Source organism: Calonectris borealis, chromosome 20, assembly GCF_964195595.1.
Source record: "Calonectris borealis chromosome 20, bCalBor7.hap1.2, whole genome shotgun sequence".
Taxonomy (NCBI): domain Eukaryota; kingdom Metazoa; phylum Chordata; class Aves; order Procellariiformes; family Procellariidae; genus Calonectris; species Calonectris borealis.
In genome coordinates this window covers 3,576,809-3,591,388 of record NC_134331.1, presented here as the reverse complement: position 1 = coordinate 3,591,388, position 14,580 = coordinate 3,576,809, and the positions used below count along the sequence as shown (strand labels likewise).

The following is a 14,580-nucleotide window of genomic DNA, read 5'->3' as shown; positions in this document are numbered from 1 at the left end:
TTTCAGAATTGCATTTCTTCTCTCTGCAGCCATAGACTTTTCCTTTTCAAAATTTCCAGCGCTTGCTTTTGCAGTTGGATGACTATACAGTGTTTTGAACACATAGCAGAACATTTGTTGCTAACAGCTTTCTTCATCTCCAGTTGCAGAGGCATGCGATTTCAGAGTAACAGTGAGTATCCAGCAGTTACCTTCCTCCCCTCAAGGAGGTTCGTGATGGTGGTGGTAGGCAGCATGGTTATTACAGAGAGGTTCCTGATGGATATGGATTCCACCAAGCCAACTATTCATACTTACGAAATTATCTAAATGTTCTGGGGACACCAGTGACTGATTTCACAAAGCTCTGCGAAGGTACCTCCAATCTCTCCGTACATTAAGTTTTAGCTGAGTCCATCATGTTTCTATTTCTGATCCAATTAACGAGCTGAATCTAGGTTGGAAGAGCAGAAAGAACAGTACATTAGTCAAATTCCCTTGCAATGACTGTGTTTTCATCTGAATGACTTCTCTAAGGTGTGATACAACGCCAGGCATGCAGTACTGGCTTTTCCTGTCCCTGCCATGGCTGGGGTGCTTCCCTGGGCTCTACCTGCTCAGCTCGGCAGGCACGCTTTCACAAAAGACTATTGTAGTGATCTGAGAGCTTACTCCTGGGAGCAAAAGAAATTGTCCCTGGGTTTTGGGCTACTACATTTTCCATTCACGGTGAAAATAGAAAAAATTTGCATATGTTAACAGAGAGATGAAGGATTTTGAAGGAGCATCTTAGCCCAAGATGGGGACTTTATCTGCATTTATAAATATTGGTGGTTTTCTTCTGAACATGATGTTTCCTAGCAATGTGTTTTTTTCTGAGAAAAGTTATTTTCCACTTGCAATACATTGGCAGCCATTGTTTGCATTGTTTAGGATCAATTGGGGAATTTTTCTAAATGTTATTTTGATTTGATGACTTTGTTCATCAGTGAATTATGAAAGCTCTGATTGTTTAGTGCACAAGAAGGGTACAATACATCACTGGGTCACATGCTCACTTAATGCATGCACATTGTGATGGCAGTAGTAATAGCACCATTAAAGAACAAAAGGTAGCAACACATAGTAGCTCTGTATCTGGCCAATCCCCTCAAATTACCATAAATATTTGAGCAATCTGAATAGTTTTGGACTCTGTAGTAAAGCTTTCCTGTTCTTATCTGGCACTGAAGGAATGTGGAATAAAGTATTCATTTAACAAAGTATAAAAATATGTATGCTATGCAGTTATAATCATGTGTCATTAATCAGAAAATACTGCAGAAACTCTGACAAATTAAAAACACAAGGATGTGTCTGCAAGGGCTTTTTCAGTCATTAAAAAGCTGCTTCACCTCTCAGGCAAACTATTTAATGGCAACTTCTTGCTCAGTGTACTGACATCTTCAAAGGCTCTGACATCTGTCGGCCTTTGAACTACCATTAAAAAATATTATCCCATTTCCATTCTTTTATGCCCATTTTTTTAATTATAGCCCTTCTTTCAAGTTAGGAACATGGTTGGTTTAAATGATGCTGTCCTTTCGTTTTCAGCCACCCAGCTGCGGTTTGAATAAATTGATGTAGAATCAAAGGCGGGACTTTAAAGGGAAAAGGTTTGATGGACTTGGACTCCGAACCAGATGAGGTTTTATGATGAAAAGGGTTTAATCCCAGCACAGGCATCGCTTCTATCAGTCGAGCAGTACAAAGCGATTCATATATATAGGTTCACGAGAAATGATCTATTTTTTTTTTAAACAGCACAGATCTCTTCAGGACTTGCAAATGTGGCATTAGCTAATATTCAGAGAGCTGATTTCCTTTCATCCACCAGAAGCTTATGATTATAGTACAGTTCTCGAATTGGAAATGAGAGCTGCAACACAGATTTAAAGCTATGCTGTCTGATTTGTATTCAATATACATGTCACTGCGGGACAAGCTAGTCTAGGCCGAGCTGGTTCAATAAAGGGAAAAACAGTTTCAGCATCTGAAATTCTGCGGGGGGGTGGGAAGGTACCAATTAATTCTTACCTGCTCTACCTGAGTATTGTGTCGGATGCTTAGTAGATTACTATCATTTCTAAAGCTGTGCAAACAAATCCTTGTGATAACATTTCTTTGGCATCTTTTGCATCAGAGGCTGAGAGAAAATACGCGGCATTAATCAGTAATGGCTTCTAATGTAGTCATTTATATGGAAGGCAATGTTTGTTTTTCTGTGCATGAGTTTCAGGGAGGTTTAGCAGAGACAGCCTTGCTATTCCTTTATAGCAATAGCCTTCATTAATGTGGTAATTAGATGTGCATATGGAGAAAACTGAAATTTCTGTCTCAACAAATGCATCAGATGCCATTTATCAAAAATACCACCTCGTGGTATTCAAGAAATAATCTCTCTAATAGTTCCCTGATCTTTGTGCTTCCTGCTAGTAGAAATGTGGTACATAGTCATGATTTCTTACTTTTACGTAATAAGATTGTGTCCTTCAAAAGAGTGATGCTTTCCAGAAAAGTAAAAGCAGTAGATTTCAAAAGTCTGCAAATTATGTCCTCTTAAAAGACTGTGCTTCATTGTTGTACAGAAAGGAGACTGCTCCATTTGGTGCTCTGCCTCCAGTCAACAGTTTCTCCTTCAAGCCCTTCCCACAACTGTTATTCCCTGCCGGAGTCTTCAGTTTAGGAGTAATACATTGTTTCTGATCTCTTAATGCAATTTTGAGCTGTGGTTTTTCTTTTTTTTTTGGGGGGGTGGGTAGTAAATATAAACATGGACCTGTATGAATGGATATATTTAATGGGTTATTTTATTTTACTGGTATTTCATAGAATTTGCGTGTTCATTATGTGTATAGATTTTACATTTAAACTATATATTAATATTTATTCAAAGTACAGTAGGTTCAAAACAGTTGCATAAACAAATCTGAAGAAATTCCTGCCCCAGGATGCAGTGGCCTATTTGTCATTCAGAAAATGAAGTGGCATCAACTGAATTCAAGGACAAACTGAGAAGGATGAAAAGGATGGAGATCAATGTAAAGGTGCCAGAGGAAGATACTGAGCCAAAAATACTCTCGATTCCAAGAAAAGAAATGTTATGCAGACAGTTTTTATTTATTTTGTACAGATCATCCTGTGGTTGATCTTGTCTTTCTGAACTGGTAGCTGTGGAGCTTGATGCTTCCAAAAGGTCTCTGAACTCACAGGAGCCACTATGGAGATGATGGGAATGGTACAACCAGCACTTGAGGATGAAGGTGCAGAGAAGGAGACTGGAAATGGTGTCAGCTGTATGTGTGTGCACAAAATACACAATAGGTACCATCAGCTGATGCCTTTGACTCCAACCCAACACCTAGGTTGCAGTAAAGACTTCCTTCTCTAGGACTTTCATCCTTAGATGGAGGTGACAGATTTATCTGTTTGATATAAGGATTGACACTAGTCAACTAGAATATGCTTCTTCCAATTAGGAGCTGATTTCAGAAAGGAGAAAGTCAAAAGCTGCACGTGTGTGTAATTCTGCGTCCTATTTGTGTAAGGAGCTAACATACAGATAAGAATTTACCACAACTCATTGATTAACAGAAATACTGCAACCATTGTTACTGCCTTGCAGAAATGAGGGTTCTTTTGAAAGTTAGAAGCTGATTATTTCTTTAAAGTCTAAACCTGTAAGTGACACAATTTTTATTTCTGAAGCTGCTGGATTTCAGGATTTCTGCCCACACGTATTGCCATTCATGAGACCGAGAATGAGGACTTCATGCTTGGTTAAAGACTGTCATCTTCAATATAGCAGCATGACATCAGTAATGAGAGTTTCCTGGTGTATTAGGTTCTTTAGTAGAGCAGAATAGTACACACAGGCTAACGCATTTAAGTCATCTTTAGTCATCAGCCCAGAGAATAACAGCGTTAGGTTCCTTAGTTGGCTTCCTGTAATTATGCTGGAGTTTTGAAGAATTTTCTTCTTCACCTTGATTAACAGTCAGGGCAGAGCTTGGACAGTAGCATGAACTTTGAGTCTTCCTCATGTCCATCGACTGCCTGTTGAGGAGGTAGTCATGGCAGATGACCTGAACGGGAGTTAGTGTCCAAAGTTTGCATTTCTACAAGTATTAATTTCAGAAGTTGAAGATGGGAGATATCTTACGATGAACAGCTCATTACTTAAGCTTTGTATCTGCATCTTGTCTTATGTTTGTCCTGTCGAGTTTTGCAACTGATGCCATTTCCCTTACAGTCACCATAAAACCCTTACGGGATGCATGGGGTAAAATTTCTGGAATACTCCAAAGCGTGTGATGCTTTTCTGGGTGTTTTTTTGGGGGGGAGTGGGATTGTTTTGGTTTTTTTACTTACAGTGAAGTCTTTTCAATAGTTGACAGGGCAAAGGCATTTCTTACAGACAATACAGCCTGTACCTCTTCTGGGGACAAATTAGGAATTATAATACGTTTAATTTCTCTGCCTCATAGCGAAGAATGATGTCTGTAGTAATCCCTAAATCTGTAATACATCATGTCTGCATTTAAATCAGAATTACATGTTGTTCAGGAAATGCTAATGCATTTAAATTTAATACATGGAAAATTAAAATGCAAATGTTTTTTAAAAGCTTCGATTTAGGGGATGCTGGACACAGAAATACTCTATCAGATTGATGGGTAGTACTTCCCAGTCCGCTGCAGAGATCTTTAGCCTCCATTTCTGTATTCCATTGCAAGAAAGTCCTATCCTTCCTTAAATATCAGTAGCTTTTCTTCACTTTCAGAACAAGCTTTGCCCCAATGTTGTTTCAGAACTGAATATATCTTTAACATTCATCTGAAAGGAATATTTTCCTTTCACATCCTGAAATACAGAAAATAAAGCTTTATATTTTTTCACAAAGGAGAATAGGGAAGACTAAACACATTTGGTGTAATTTTCATCAATCATCGTTTAGGGATAGGTTGTTACAGTTTGTATGATGCAGGAAACCTGGTATTAGATATAGATTTGTATTTATTTTTCTAGCCACTCTGTATTTTATCTATATTCTGCTCTCACAAGTCATTTTGGGGGATCACTGCATTAAGCAGGTATTTATGGCTGATTTTTTTTTTTTTTTTTTTGCATCTCCATCATATTGAAGTTACATTAATGCAGTTATATAGACTACTAAGTGCCCAGTTGAGTGTCTCCGTTAAATTTCTTAGTAGAAGGACACAAGGAAATGAGTCCTCCAACTAGTCCTTTCCAGGTAGGTCTCTTAGTATCTTATTCAAATTGTTTTGTTTGTCGAAAGAAAAATACAAATGTAAACATTTCTTTCATCAGACAAAAAGAGAGGAGAAGGAACGAACGAAGGCTGGATGTTTTGATTTTTGACTCACTAATCTAATTCAAAGCAAATACAGTAAATCAGGTAATAAGAAACTGTTCTGGATCTGTCTTCCAGGCAAGAGGGCCAAGTCTTTTCCAGGTCTTAGAACTGTTAAATGGAATATTTATTTACATTGATCTCAATTTCAACTTAGTAAGTAATCCTTTCACTCACCAGTGCACTGTATTGTTTAGTTACATGTGTAGGCTTTGAGGTTCTTCCATTGGACTAAAAATCATTTTATTAGGAAGGCAGTGAATAACCAACCTGTCTGAAGTTCTGCTTTCTAGCTGCTGTTAACTAAATTAGAATCAAATGTACTTATGTAAATTAAGAAATCAAAATAAGCTCTGTTAATTTTAAGCTCTTTGTGGAGCTGTTCAAATGGAGGTCTGATTTTCTTTCTTTCTCTCTGCCCCGTTCCCCCCCCCTTTTTTTTTTTTAAAGCCCAGTAGTTTGTAGCTTAAGTGCCATTTACATTAACTGGGATTTAGGCAGCTAACTGGCTTCTTTAAAAGTCCAGATCTATTTCAATGCACTCCTTTTGGAAATTTGTGTTTTGCTTAATACCATGTCACAGCAAATCTTGAGAATTTGCTACCCCTTTCTCACACGTAGTCGTAGATGTAGAAACAAGAATGGTGACGATGTTTTCAGTGTAACTTTTCCTACGGGCATTTTGATACCTGTGTCTTGCATATTTCTTTTCAGTCTTCAGAAATATATGGCAATATTAGTGAACAGTTTGGGGTTTAGATTACCTACGGAAATGTTGCCTAAGCATGTTTCTCTGTAGGAGTGACATGGATAAACTTTTTTCATTAATTTTATTGAAAATGGAGCTCAGCAGGAGGTAACTTCTCTTTATTGTTCTTCATGAGTCAACACTTCCATCGTGTTTCAGGAAAATGCTTAAGCTGTAGAACAAGAGTAGACAAGACTTAGCAAATGCATTGCTAAGAGATAAAATTTAAAGAGTGCTGGACTTTTTTGGGGACTATGTTAAGTGCAGGGGAAAAAATGAAGTTGACCATGGTTTGAATGTGAAGAAGAGAGTGATGGTGAGCCTCCAGCAGCACTGTACAGGTAGGGTGGTGTTAAACCTGCCCCCAACTTTAACTAACACTCTAGTAGGTACAAAATAAGCAAGGTTGGTAGGAATATACTTTTATCAGATTCATAAATGTTAGAGGCATTTTTCAGAGCATACATGGTGCTGAAACAGTCCAAGTAAAGAATCTTACAAAGGAGGTTTGACGTTTAAAAGCAGCTTTATGCTGTTAAAATTAATAGAATAAATATGTAAGTTGGCAGCTCAACGCCTTCCTTTACGAGTCCTCGTGGATATTTTCAAGAGAGATGTCAGAGGTACATTTGCAAAGGTGAGAAAAGCTGGGATTGTGTTGAGATGGAGTTGATATACCTTTGCGTAAGGCCTGTAATAGGGGATTCAGATTTTACACTGCTGGACAGCAAGTGTTTTACTGTTACTACTATGGTTGCCATCTGCAGTGCTTCTACGTAAGTTTTTTTGACGCTGAACATTCATCTGTTTGAGTCTAGAGAACTGCCACTCTTCGTATGCGGTGCAGGTTAGTGAGTACAACTTTGGTTTGTGTAACACTTTTCCTACAAGAGAATACCTAAACTTGATATTACACAGCCTGATTTATAAACTGTGAACATCTGATTAATGAACGTATTAATAACTTCACCCCCTCCCTGCAATGTAGTCATATATAGGGTAAAGATGTCTTGTAGTTAACAAGTCGTGCAGTAGCACCAACATTATGGTCAGAATTTTTTCCCTCAAGGAGGACACTTAAGTATGCACAAAATACTATATAAGCATGTAATAAAATGCATCTCTTTGAGTATTAAGTTTTAGCTTTGCCGATATTGTAGTGTTTCCAGGAAGTACTAGACTACTGCTCAGGACTCCTTATAATTATGGTAGTGCTAGCAGAGCTCCTGCGCTTCCGTGGTTTCCTCTGGAAGAGCTTGCGCAGCCCCATGCTTTTTGGAAAATCCCATCAGCGCTCTTAAGAGGTGAGACCAACCTGTTGGTCATTGAACTGTTGTTCATTTTCACTTCATTTCACACCATTTCATTTATCTGCTCCCTTAATTACCGTATTTATGGGCCTATGTGTTCTTACCCAAAAGGCATTTAAACTTGACAGTGTAATAGATTGTGCTGTGAAAGCTAAATAGCTGTTTATTACTTATCCCTGTTAATTTGCACTCTGCCACATCATTACCCATGTGATAATGTGCATGACATTTGCGGAAGTAGTTTTCTTTGCAAATCAAATCTGTCTTTTTAAGGATTCTAATATTAACAAATTGCTGATTTTACCAGTCAGAAGGAAAATTGAATAATAAATTCTTAATATATTTTAATTCAAATTGCTATGGTATAGGAAATATTTTCAATATAGTTGGTTAAAATGGAGATAATTGAGTTAATTACAAAGGTTTATTTAGAAGATAACATTTAAAACTTCAGTTACTAGATTTTAATGACTCTTGCTAGTTCAAAATTCTTTTAACGTATCGGTTTAGATTTGATATTTCTTCAGATTTCAATTATAGCTTAAACAAAAAGATGGTTTTTTTCAGCACTGCTGTGTACCCTTTGTCATGTTACAAAGGAGCCACAAATATAGCTGCCAGCTGGCTGAACTGGCCAGTTGAAATTCATCTGGCATGGAGGAAAGCAGAGGTATACTGGGACCAGTGAGTCCAACGCAGTAGGATGCTTTGTGGACAAAAAGGTCAGAGAGCCGTTAGGACTGTGCCTGGCCCTTGGTTCTGCACGTGGTTGCCTAACTCTTTTACCTCTTACGGGTAAAAATCGTGGGGATAGTTCCCTAAAACCAGAACGAGATCAAGTATAAGACAGATCGTTGTGACTTGCTGAAACTGCAGTAGTAAGACTCATTAATATAAAACAATTTTGTTTTAAACACAAACCAACATTACACATCTTTGAAGTTCTTACAGCTATATTTTTTTCTAAGCTTAGAGCTGCAAACAAATAATATTTGTTTACTTTTTTTAGCATTCTTTTATGTTAGATGCATTGCTTATTTTTGTAATGGTAGAGAAACTTGTCTTATCTGTTTCTCAGCACTTTATAAAGCTTTGTTTATTAATAAGAAAGCTAAAGTAGTTCAGATTCCCGCTTTCAACAGGTAATCCCTTCTCAGGTATTTTACACTAAATATGTCACCAGTTGCTGCGTGACTGGGACGGGATACTGCATCCCGCTCTTCTGGGACCTTGCACTGATAGTGGGTAAAAAGGGAGTCATTGTCGCCACTGAATCACTGGGTGTTTTTACTTTGTTCCTTATTTTCCTTTTAATTCTTCTTCATCATCAAAGTGGGGTTTGTTTTTACTACAGACTTCCTTTCCCTTGACTGGACTGATCTCCTTTCAAAAATAATCCACTACCCAAAACCAAATGTTATGTATACCTCATCCATCTCTGTCACATCACGCCAGCGTAACAAGACACAAAGAAACAAATCTCCCTTTCAGAAGGGTTCAGCTGATGGTTTCACAGAGCGCACTGTTCAAATGCGTGCACTGATTTTAATGTCCTTCCAGGTGAGAAAATGCTGAGAGGGCATTGGTGCACACAGAGGCAGAAGCTGCCTACCGGTGGTTCAAATAGGGCTGTTGCTTATGGGCTAATATTTTGGGTTATTATCCTAGACAGGATCATTGTGATCACGTAACCTAACAGTTCATGTCTGAGCTAAGTCCATGGAACTGCTCGGAGGTTTTGGGGGCTTTTGTTGGTTGTTTTTTTTTTTTTTTTTAAATGTTACATGGAAGCAAAATTAAACACAGCAAATTGAGACCTATGCAGTCATCCACAACTGAAGCCAAGTTAGCCCAATGCGGAAAACTTTTGAAACTTAGTTTGAAGAGTTGTCATGATCCACTTGAGAAATGCAGCGGTCTTTAAAAGCGATACTTTTTTTCATCAGCCTAAGTAAACTCAGCAATGGAGAGCAACGAAGGGTTATTGCAACTTCATCTGCTGGGAGATGTTAGTCACTTACTGTAAAAACTGCTGAAGCAACACCTAAATGACTCTAGATCTGAGCCGCAGGGAATAAGTTAAGAGTGGATTTACTCTTAACTCTGCATTGCCTTGTTTTTGTGAGTTTAAAATGCCCTCAACACTATTTGAAACTAAATATGGTGAAGGGGTGGATGTGGTTTGGTGTGTAATACGTTGAGAGGAGACAGTGAAGTCCGTGTATTCCATCACTGTGGGTATAAAAGATGTGGTCATGCTCCAGCCTCTTCCTTAGAAACTGATCCAAGTAAATGCTTCATGGGATTGAAGTAGGAGCTCCTGAAAAATAAAGGGAATATATATATATTTTTTAATTAATTAGACTGTAGTCGTTCGGTCCATTTCTCATTTCTCTTGCGTGTAACTGTAGCAGAGTTTCAGACATCAGCAACAGATTTTAATTTAAACTTTTTGCCAGCTTTATATTTTCTTATGCAATTTACTTTTTAAAATTAAGAGCACATGTTTTCCTTCCAAATAACATGCAGAACATTTATTGGCATTTTAAATAGGCCAAAGTGAGTGAGCAACCTTCTTTTTTTCTTTCAAGTCTATTTTTTCCCTACAGGCAAATTGCTGTGGGCTTATGACCCACCCTTTTTATGACACTATTTCAGCACAGATATTCTTAGTTAGAATTCTGAGTTATTCCTTTGAAACAGAAATAGAAATCACCTCTCAGCTAGCAGTTTCTTCAGCTATGGGATTGTCATACGTGCATACACATACATACAAGTGTGCCATATAAATTAATATGAAATCTCTACCCTGTCACACAGTTTACTTTACATAGTTGTATTTTTGTTCCATTTGGGATACTCTGTAAGCTAGTGGTTTCTTTATATTTGTTTTTCTTTATGTGGATTAATAGTCATTTTACAAAATGCTTTCTTGTTTGGGGCATGCTGCTATGGCATGGCCATCCTGTGGAATCGTTATGAACTTCTGCATTCTTTGTAAAAAAGATACAGATCTCTCTTATTTCATTTACTCATACCCATACAACCGAAATAAAGGCTATAACGTTTTGATCCAAAAAAAAAAGGCAGCAAGTAGCAGTAAAATTTTGGATTTATTATGTACTGTGAGGTCTCTATTTCGTCTGTTTAAGCCTTATGTTTAGCACAAGAATAATTGGCTCTGGTGGAGTGTTTAAGATGTGTATTTCTCACAGTAGCTCTTGTACCCAAGTTATTGTTTGGACCATGCAAACAATTCAGTAGGCATGGTTCACAAATAGAGATCTGAGCAGCTAGAAAAAGAATTTAAGAAACTTATGCTGAGAAAGAGGATTCAGTTTTACAAACAAACCAAGCATCATGTCTTCGGATCTCAGGCATGAGAAGTGAGATTTTGTAATTGCATCTTTTTTGTTTTTCCACAGAATTGTTAAGAAAAGACAGTTGCTCTTAAGTTTTATATTTCATGGATTTTTCACAACTGACAATTATGTCATCCTGTTTTTTTTTTTTTTTTGTAGTAGTACTAATTTGCCTACATTTAAGTCTAATAATAGTTTATTAAAGTTGGCATGTGGAATAGCAGAATCATAGTGATGGAAAGTTTGGGATTCATTTCCGTTAGCAGTTTGAAGATATCCATGTCACCCGAAGTTGCCTTATGCAGCAAGTTGTTCGGTTGTAAGCTGCTTCTGCCAGTGACTTTGTTTATGGGAGAAAATAATCTGGCTGTGAGAAACTAGACTTATTTTAAAGTAATTGACAAGAACTGTGTCTGTGATCCCCAATATAAGCTTTTTTCAGTCACTTTGGAGAGATTAGATGTCTCTTAACATCATCTTACTAGCAGTGAAGTTACTCCAAAAGGACTTCTTTAATCATATTAGTTTCGCTGCCATCGCCCCGTCTTCAGATTCTTTCTTCTTTCCTAATAGAACCAAATCTGCTTTTGCCATCTCTTAGGTCCAACATTAATGCTTCTTTGCATATTAATTACTGTTACTTTACCTATAACTTTCAGCCCACTATCTTTTGGCTCCCCAGTTTTGAATCTGAAGGCTTGGAGCTGTTACTTTTTCCATGTGGCAGTAGAAAACACTATATTGTGCTATTTGGTTTTCTAATGGCTTTGTATAAGAATTATTAAATATAGAATGAAGCAAAGCAGAAAGACGTAACAGTTGAGTCAGGAATTCACCCAGTCTCTGTTTTGGCTTGTAATATGATTTATGAATGAATTTTCCCTGTATTATAAGAAGTTAGCCTTGGCTCCTTATCCTAAATATTTTATCAAACTGTTTAGGAAACTTCTGAGCAATGTAATATCTTAGTTTCACTTATATGGGGGAGGGGGCAGAAGTTTAAGGAAGTTTTTTGTTTTAAAAAAGAAGGAACAAAAAAAACCCAAAGGAAAGTGGTAGTGGAGAGAGAATGAGCTCTCAGAAAGAGCTCTCACAGATTAAAAGATATTTTTTAAAAGATATTACTATTCCAGACAGGATTTGCATTGGAACGGCTATTAAAAAACCCAAATGCTACGTATGCCAGTTTAGCACTCGGACCATATCATCCTATAGAAATTGTAGCTCTGTAGCATTTCTTTGGTTAAGTAAAAGCCAGTTAGGCTAACATTTTGTTATGATCTGGAGGTGAAATTCTTTTCCGAAAGAATTATAAAAGTATATTGTAGATTATAATTACACATTAAAATGTACTTTACGTTTTAGTCTGTATAATCATATACTAAAATGTACTTTACATTTTTAGTCTGTATACAGATTTAAGAAAAAATTAAACATGTGTAGAGGAAAAGATCAGGAAAGGAAGGAAAGGATCTAGTGCAGATTACACTATATGAAACATATGTTTGAGATAATGCTGATATAGCTGAAGTATGTGGCCTGCGTTATACTTCTGTATACAAATGATGTGCTCGTTCCATCTCTACGCATACACACACAAAATTTTACCTTTGACATAGTAGGGAATAATGCCAATGAGTAATTAAGAAAGCATGGAAACAAAAGTCAGTCTTGTGATAAATTTCCGAGATGGTTAATATTATTTAATACACGTTACAGCTGTGATAGTCAAAGGACACAACTAAAGGTTTGAGGGGAGATGACATGTCTTTTATTACACCATATAGTTCAAATAGTTTGAAAAAATAGGCAAACTTTCGAGCCTCGATTTTTCTCTCTCAGATCACAGTATCTATAAGAATCTGTCTTGGGATATTAATGTACAAGGCCATGTTTCTGATAGTCATTCATTTCCTAACTTTGGTCAGAAATGAATGTTTCTTTTTCAAAGATTTGTAGTAATGTGGTTCTCGGAGACGGCAAATAGATGGTTTAGCTGAATACAGACAGTGCATTAAAAATGTCTAAAGAAGAAAAAGAGCAGTTGGAGAGGGAGATCAGTTCAGTGCTCTAGAAGCAGTAACTGCCGTTCCAGGGCAATGGGATCTTTAAATATACAGTAATTTTCATCAGATTTTCTTATGAAACCCTTAATAAGCTTGAGCTGAGTCACCTACATCTGTTTGGTAGAACATCAGTTTCTCATCTTGATATTATCACATCCTCTGTGAAAGAATTCCGGGGAACTGCAGTTACTTGTGAAGCAGGGAGGAAAAAGGGGAAATACTGTGTGAGTGAAAATGCTAATTTTCAGAATTTTATTTACAAGAGAAAACATATGTGCTTGCAACGTCATACATTGCAGTTAGCTGTAAGGACAACGGTTTTATGTCACAGATATGATGCTCCTATACTTCGTCTAAGAAGCTACAGAAGAAATGCAGTTAGAAAAGGAACTAGTGAGAGTTATATGCAAATGTAAATCTAAATTAATAAATGTATACTCTACTGCTACCATAAAGGAGCAATGTATATTCTGTATACTTTAGGAGTAACACAGGTTTACCACGTACAACTTTCATTCCGTACCCTTTCAAGTTGCCCCACGGAAGGCAGGCAGCGAGCCGGCTCCCCGCTGTTCTGCTGCCGCACCGCAGCCCCCCGCTTCTGATGCCACCGCTGCGTCGCGCAACGTGTTTTGCTCCCGAGGACTGAAGGATAATCTGTGATCACATAAAAGAGAGTTGTGGATTCTGAAGTCTGTCTCTTGCATTTTGAAGGTCGTGTGTCTTATCTATACTGTTTGCAGAGTCTTAAGGGTTCTCTGCATTGGCCCGTGTCATCCTCTCTCGGCGTGCTCTCGTTCCCTCGCCCGGAGGAGGACGTTCTTTGATACATTCCTGGTGCATATTAGCACATTATGATGAATTACAGTCTATAATCTGTAGCAGTGACTGATAAAAGATTGATGATACGTTGATATCTCATTAGAAGGCGGCAGATCATTTCTTAAGGAAAAAAAAAAGAAGGCATGGACATTATACGTAGTGATTATATGCCACAAACTACATTTCTTCACCTATGGGGGCACCCCCTCCAGGAAGGTAAATCTTGCTCCATCCATGCGTTGGGCAGGGGGGAGCTGTATTCATCTGCCTATGTGAAGAGAGGGGGAAGAGCAATAAGAGAGGCCAAGAAAAGGGATAGAGAATCCTTTGAGTCTCCTTCCTACCCCAGCTAACAGCCTGTCTGAGAAAATCAAGTGTTTTGTGGGGTTTTTTTTTGTTTTTTTTACCTTGTTTGTTCTTTATTTCAGGTTATCTGTGATATGGAGAACCAAATCCACAAGCTGAGGGAAGAACTTCTTCAGGTGAAGGCTCAGTGGAAGCAACAGCTGCTGGAGCTGAGCCATCAGTGGGAAGAGGAGAAGCAGAGGGCAGCTCGAGACCATGAGACAGCTGTGAATAGGCTGAAAGTGGAGGCAGAAAAAATGACGTTAGACTTGAAAAAGATACATGCGGCAGAAACAGAGATGGCCTTGGACAAGGTAAGAGGTTCACGTAGGGCTGCTTCTTGTGGCATGGCAAAAGGGGAGCGATCACCCCAAAAGTCAGATAAGCAAAGTTTCACTGAGGAAAAATGTTTAGGGGTCACCTGAGTTGAAAAAACAGACGTATGCTGTAGATCTGACATCGGATGTCGCGGCATGAGTATGGAAAGGTTTGTGGTTCTATAGTGAAAGACGACTTCTCTTTGAGCACGCAGTGG

General features: G+C 37.9%; 1 protein-coding gene across 3 annotated transcripts in view; it reads left to right on the top strand.

Annotated features, from left to right (window-relative positions):
- The window catches only part of CEP112 (centrosomal protein 112), a 170,503-nt gene that overhangs the window by 93,548 nt on the left and 62,375 nt on the right, over positions 1–14,580 (top strand). For all 3 annotated transcript variants that reach the window (XM_075169444.1, XM_075169445.1, XM_075169442.1), the window contains one exon: positions 14,129–14,359. In XM_075169444.1, the coding sequence (XP_075025545.1) occupies positions 14,129–14,359 (231 nt within the window). The remainder of the gene's footprint in view (positions 1–14,128; positions 14,360–14,580) is intronic.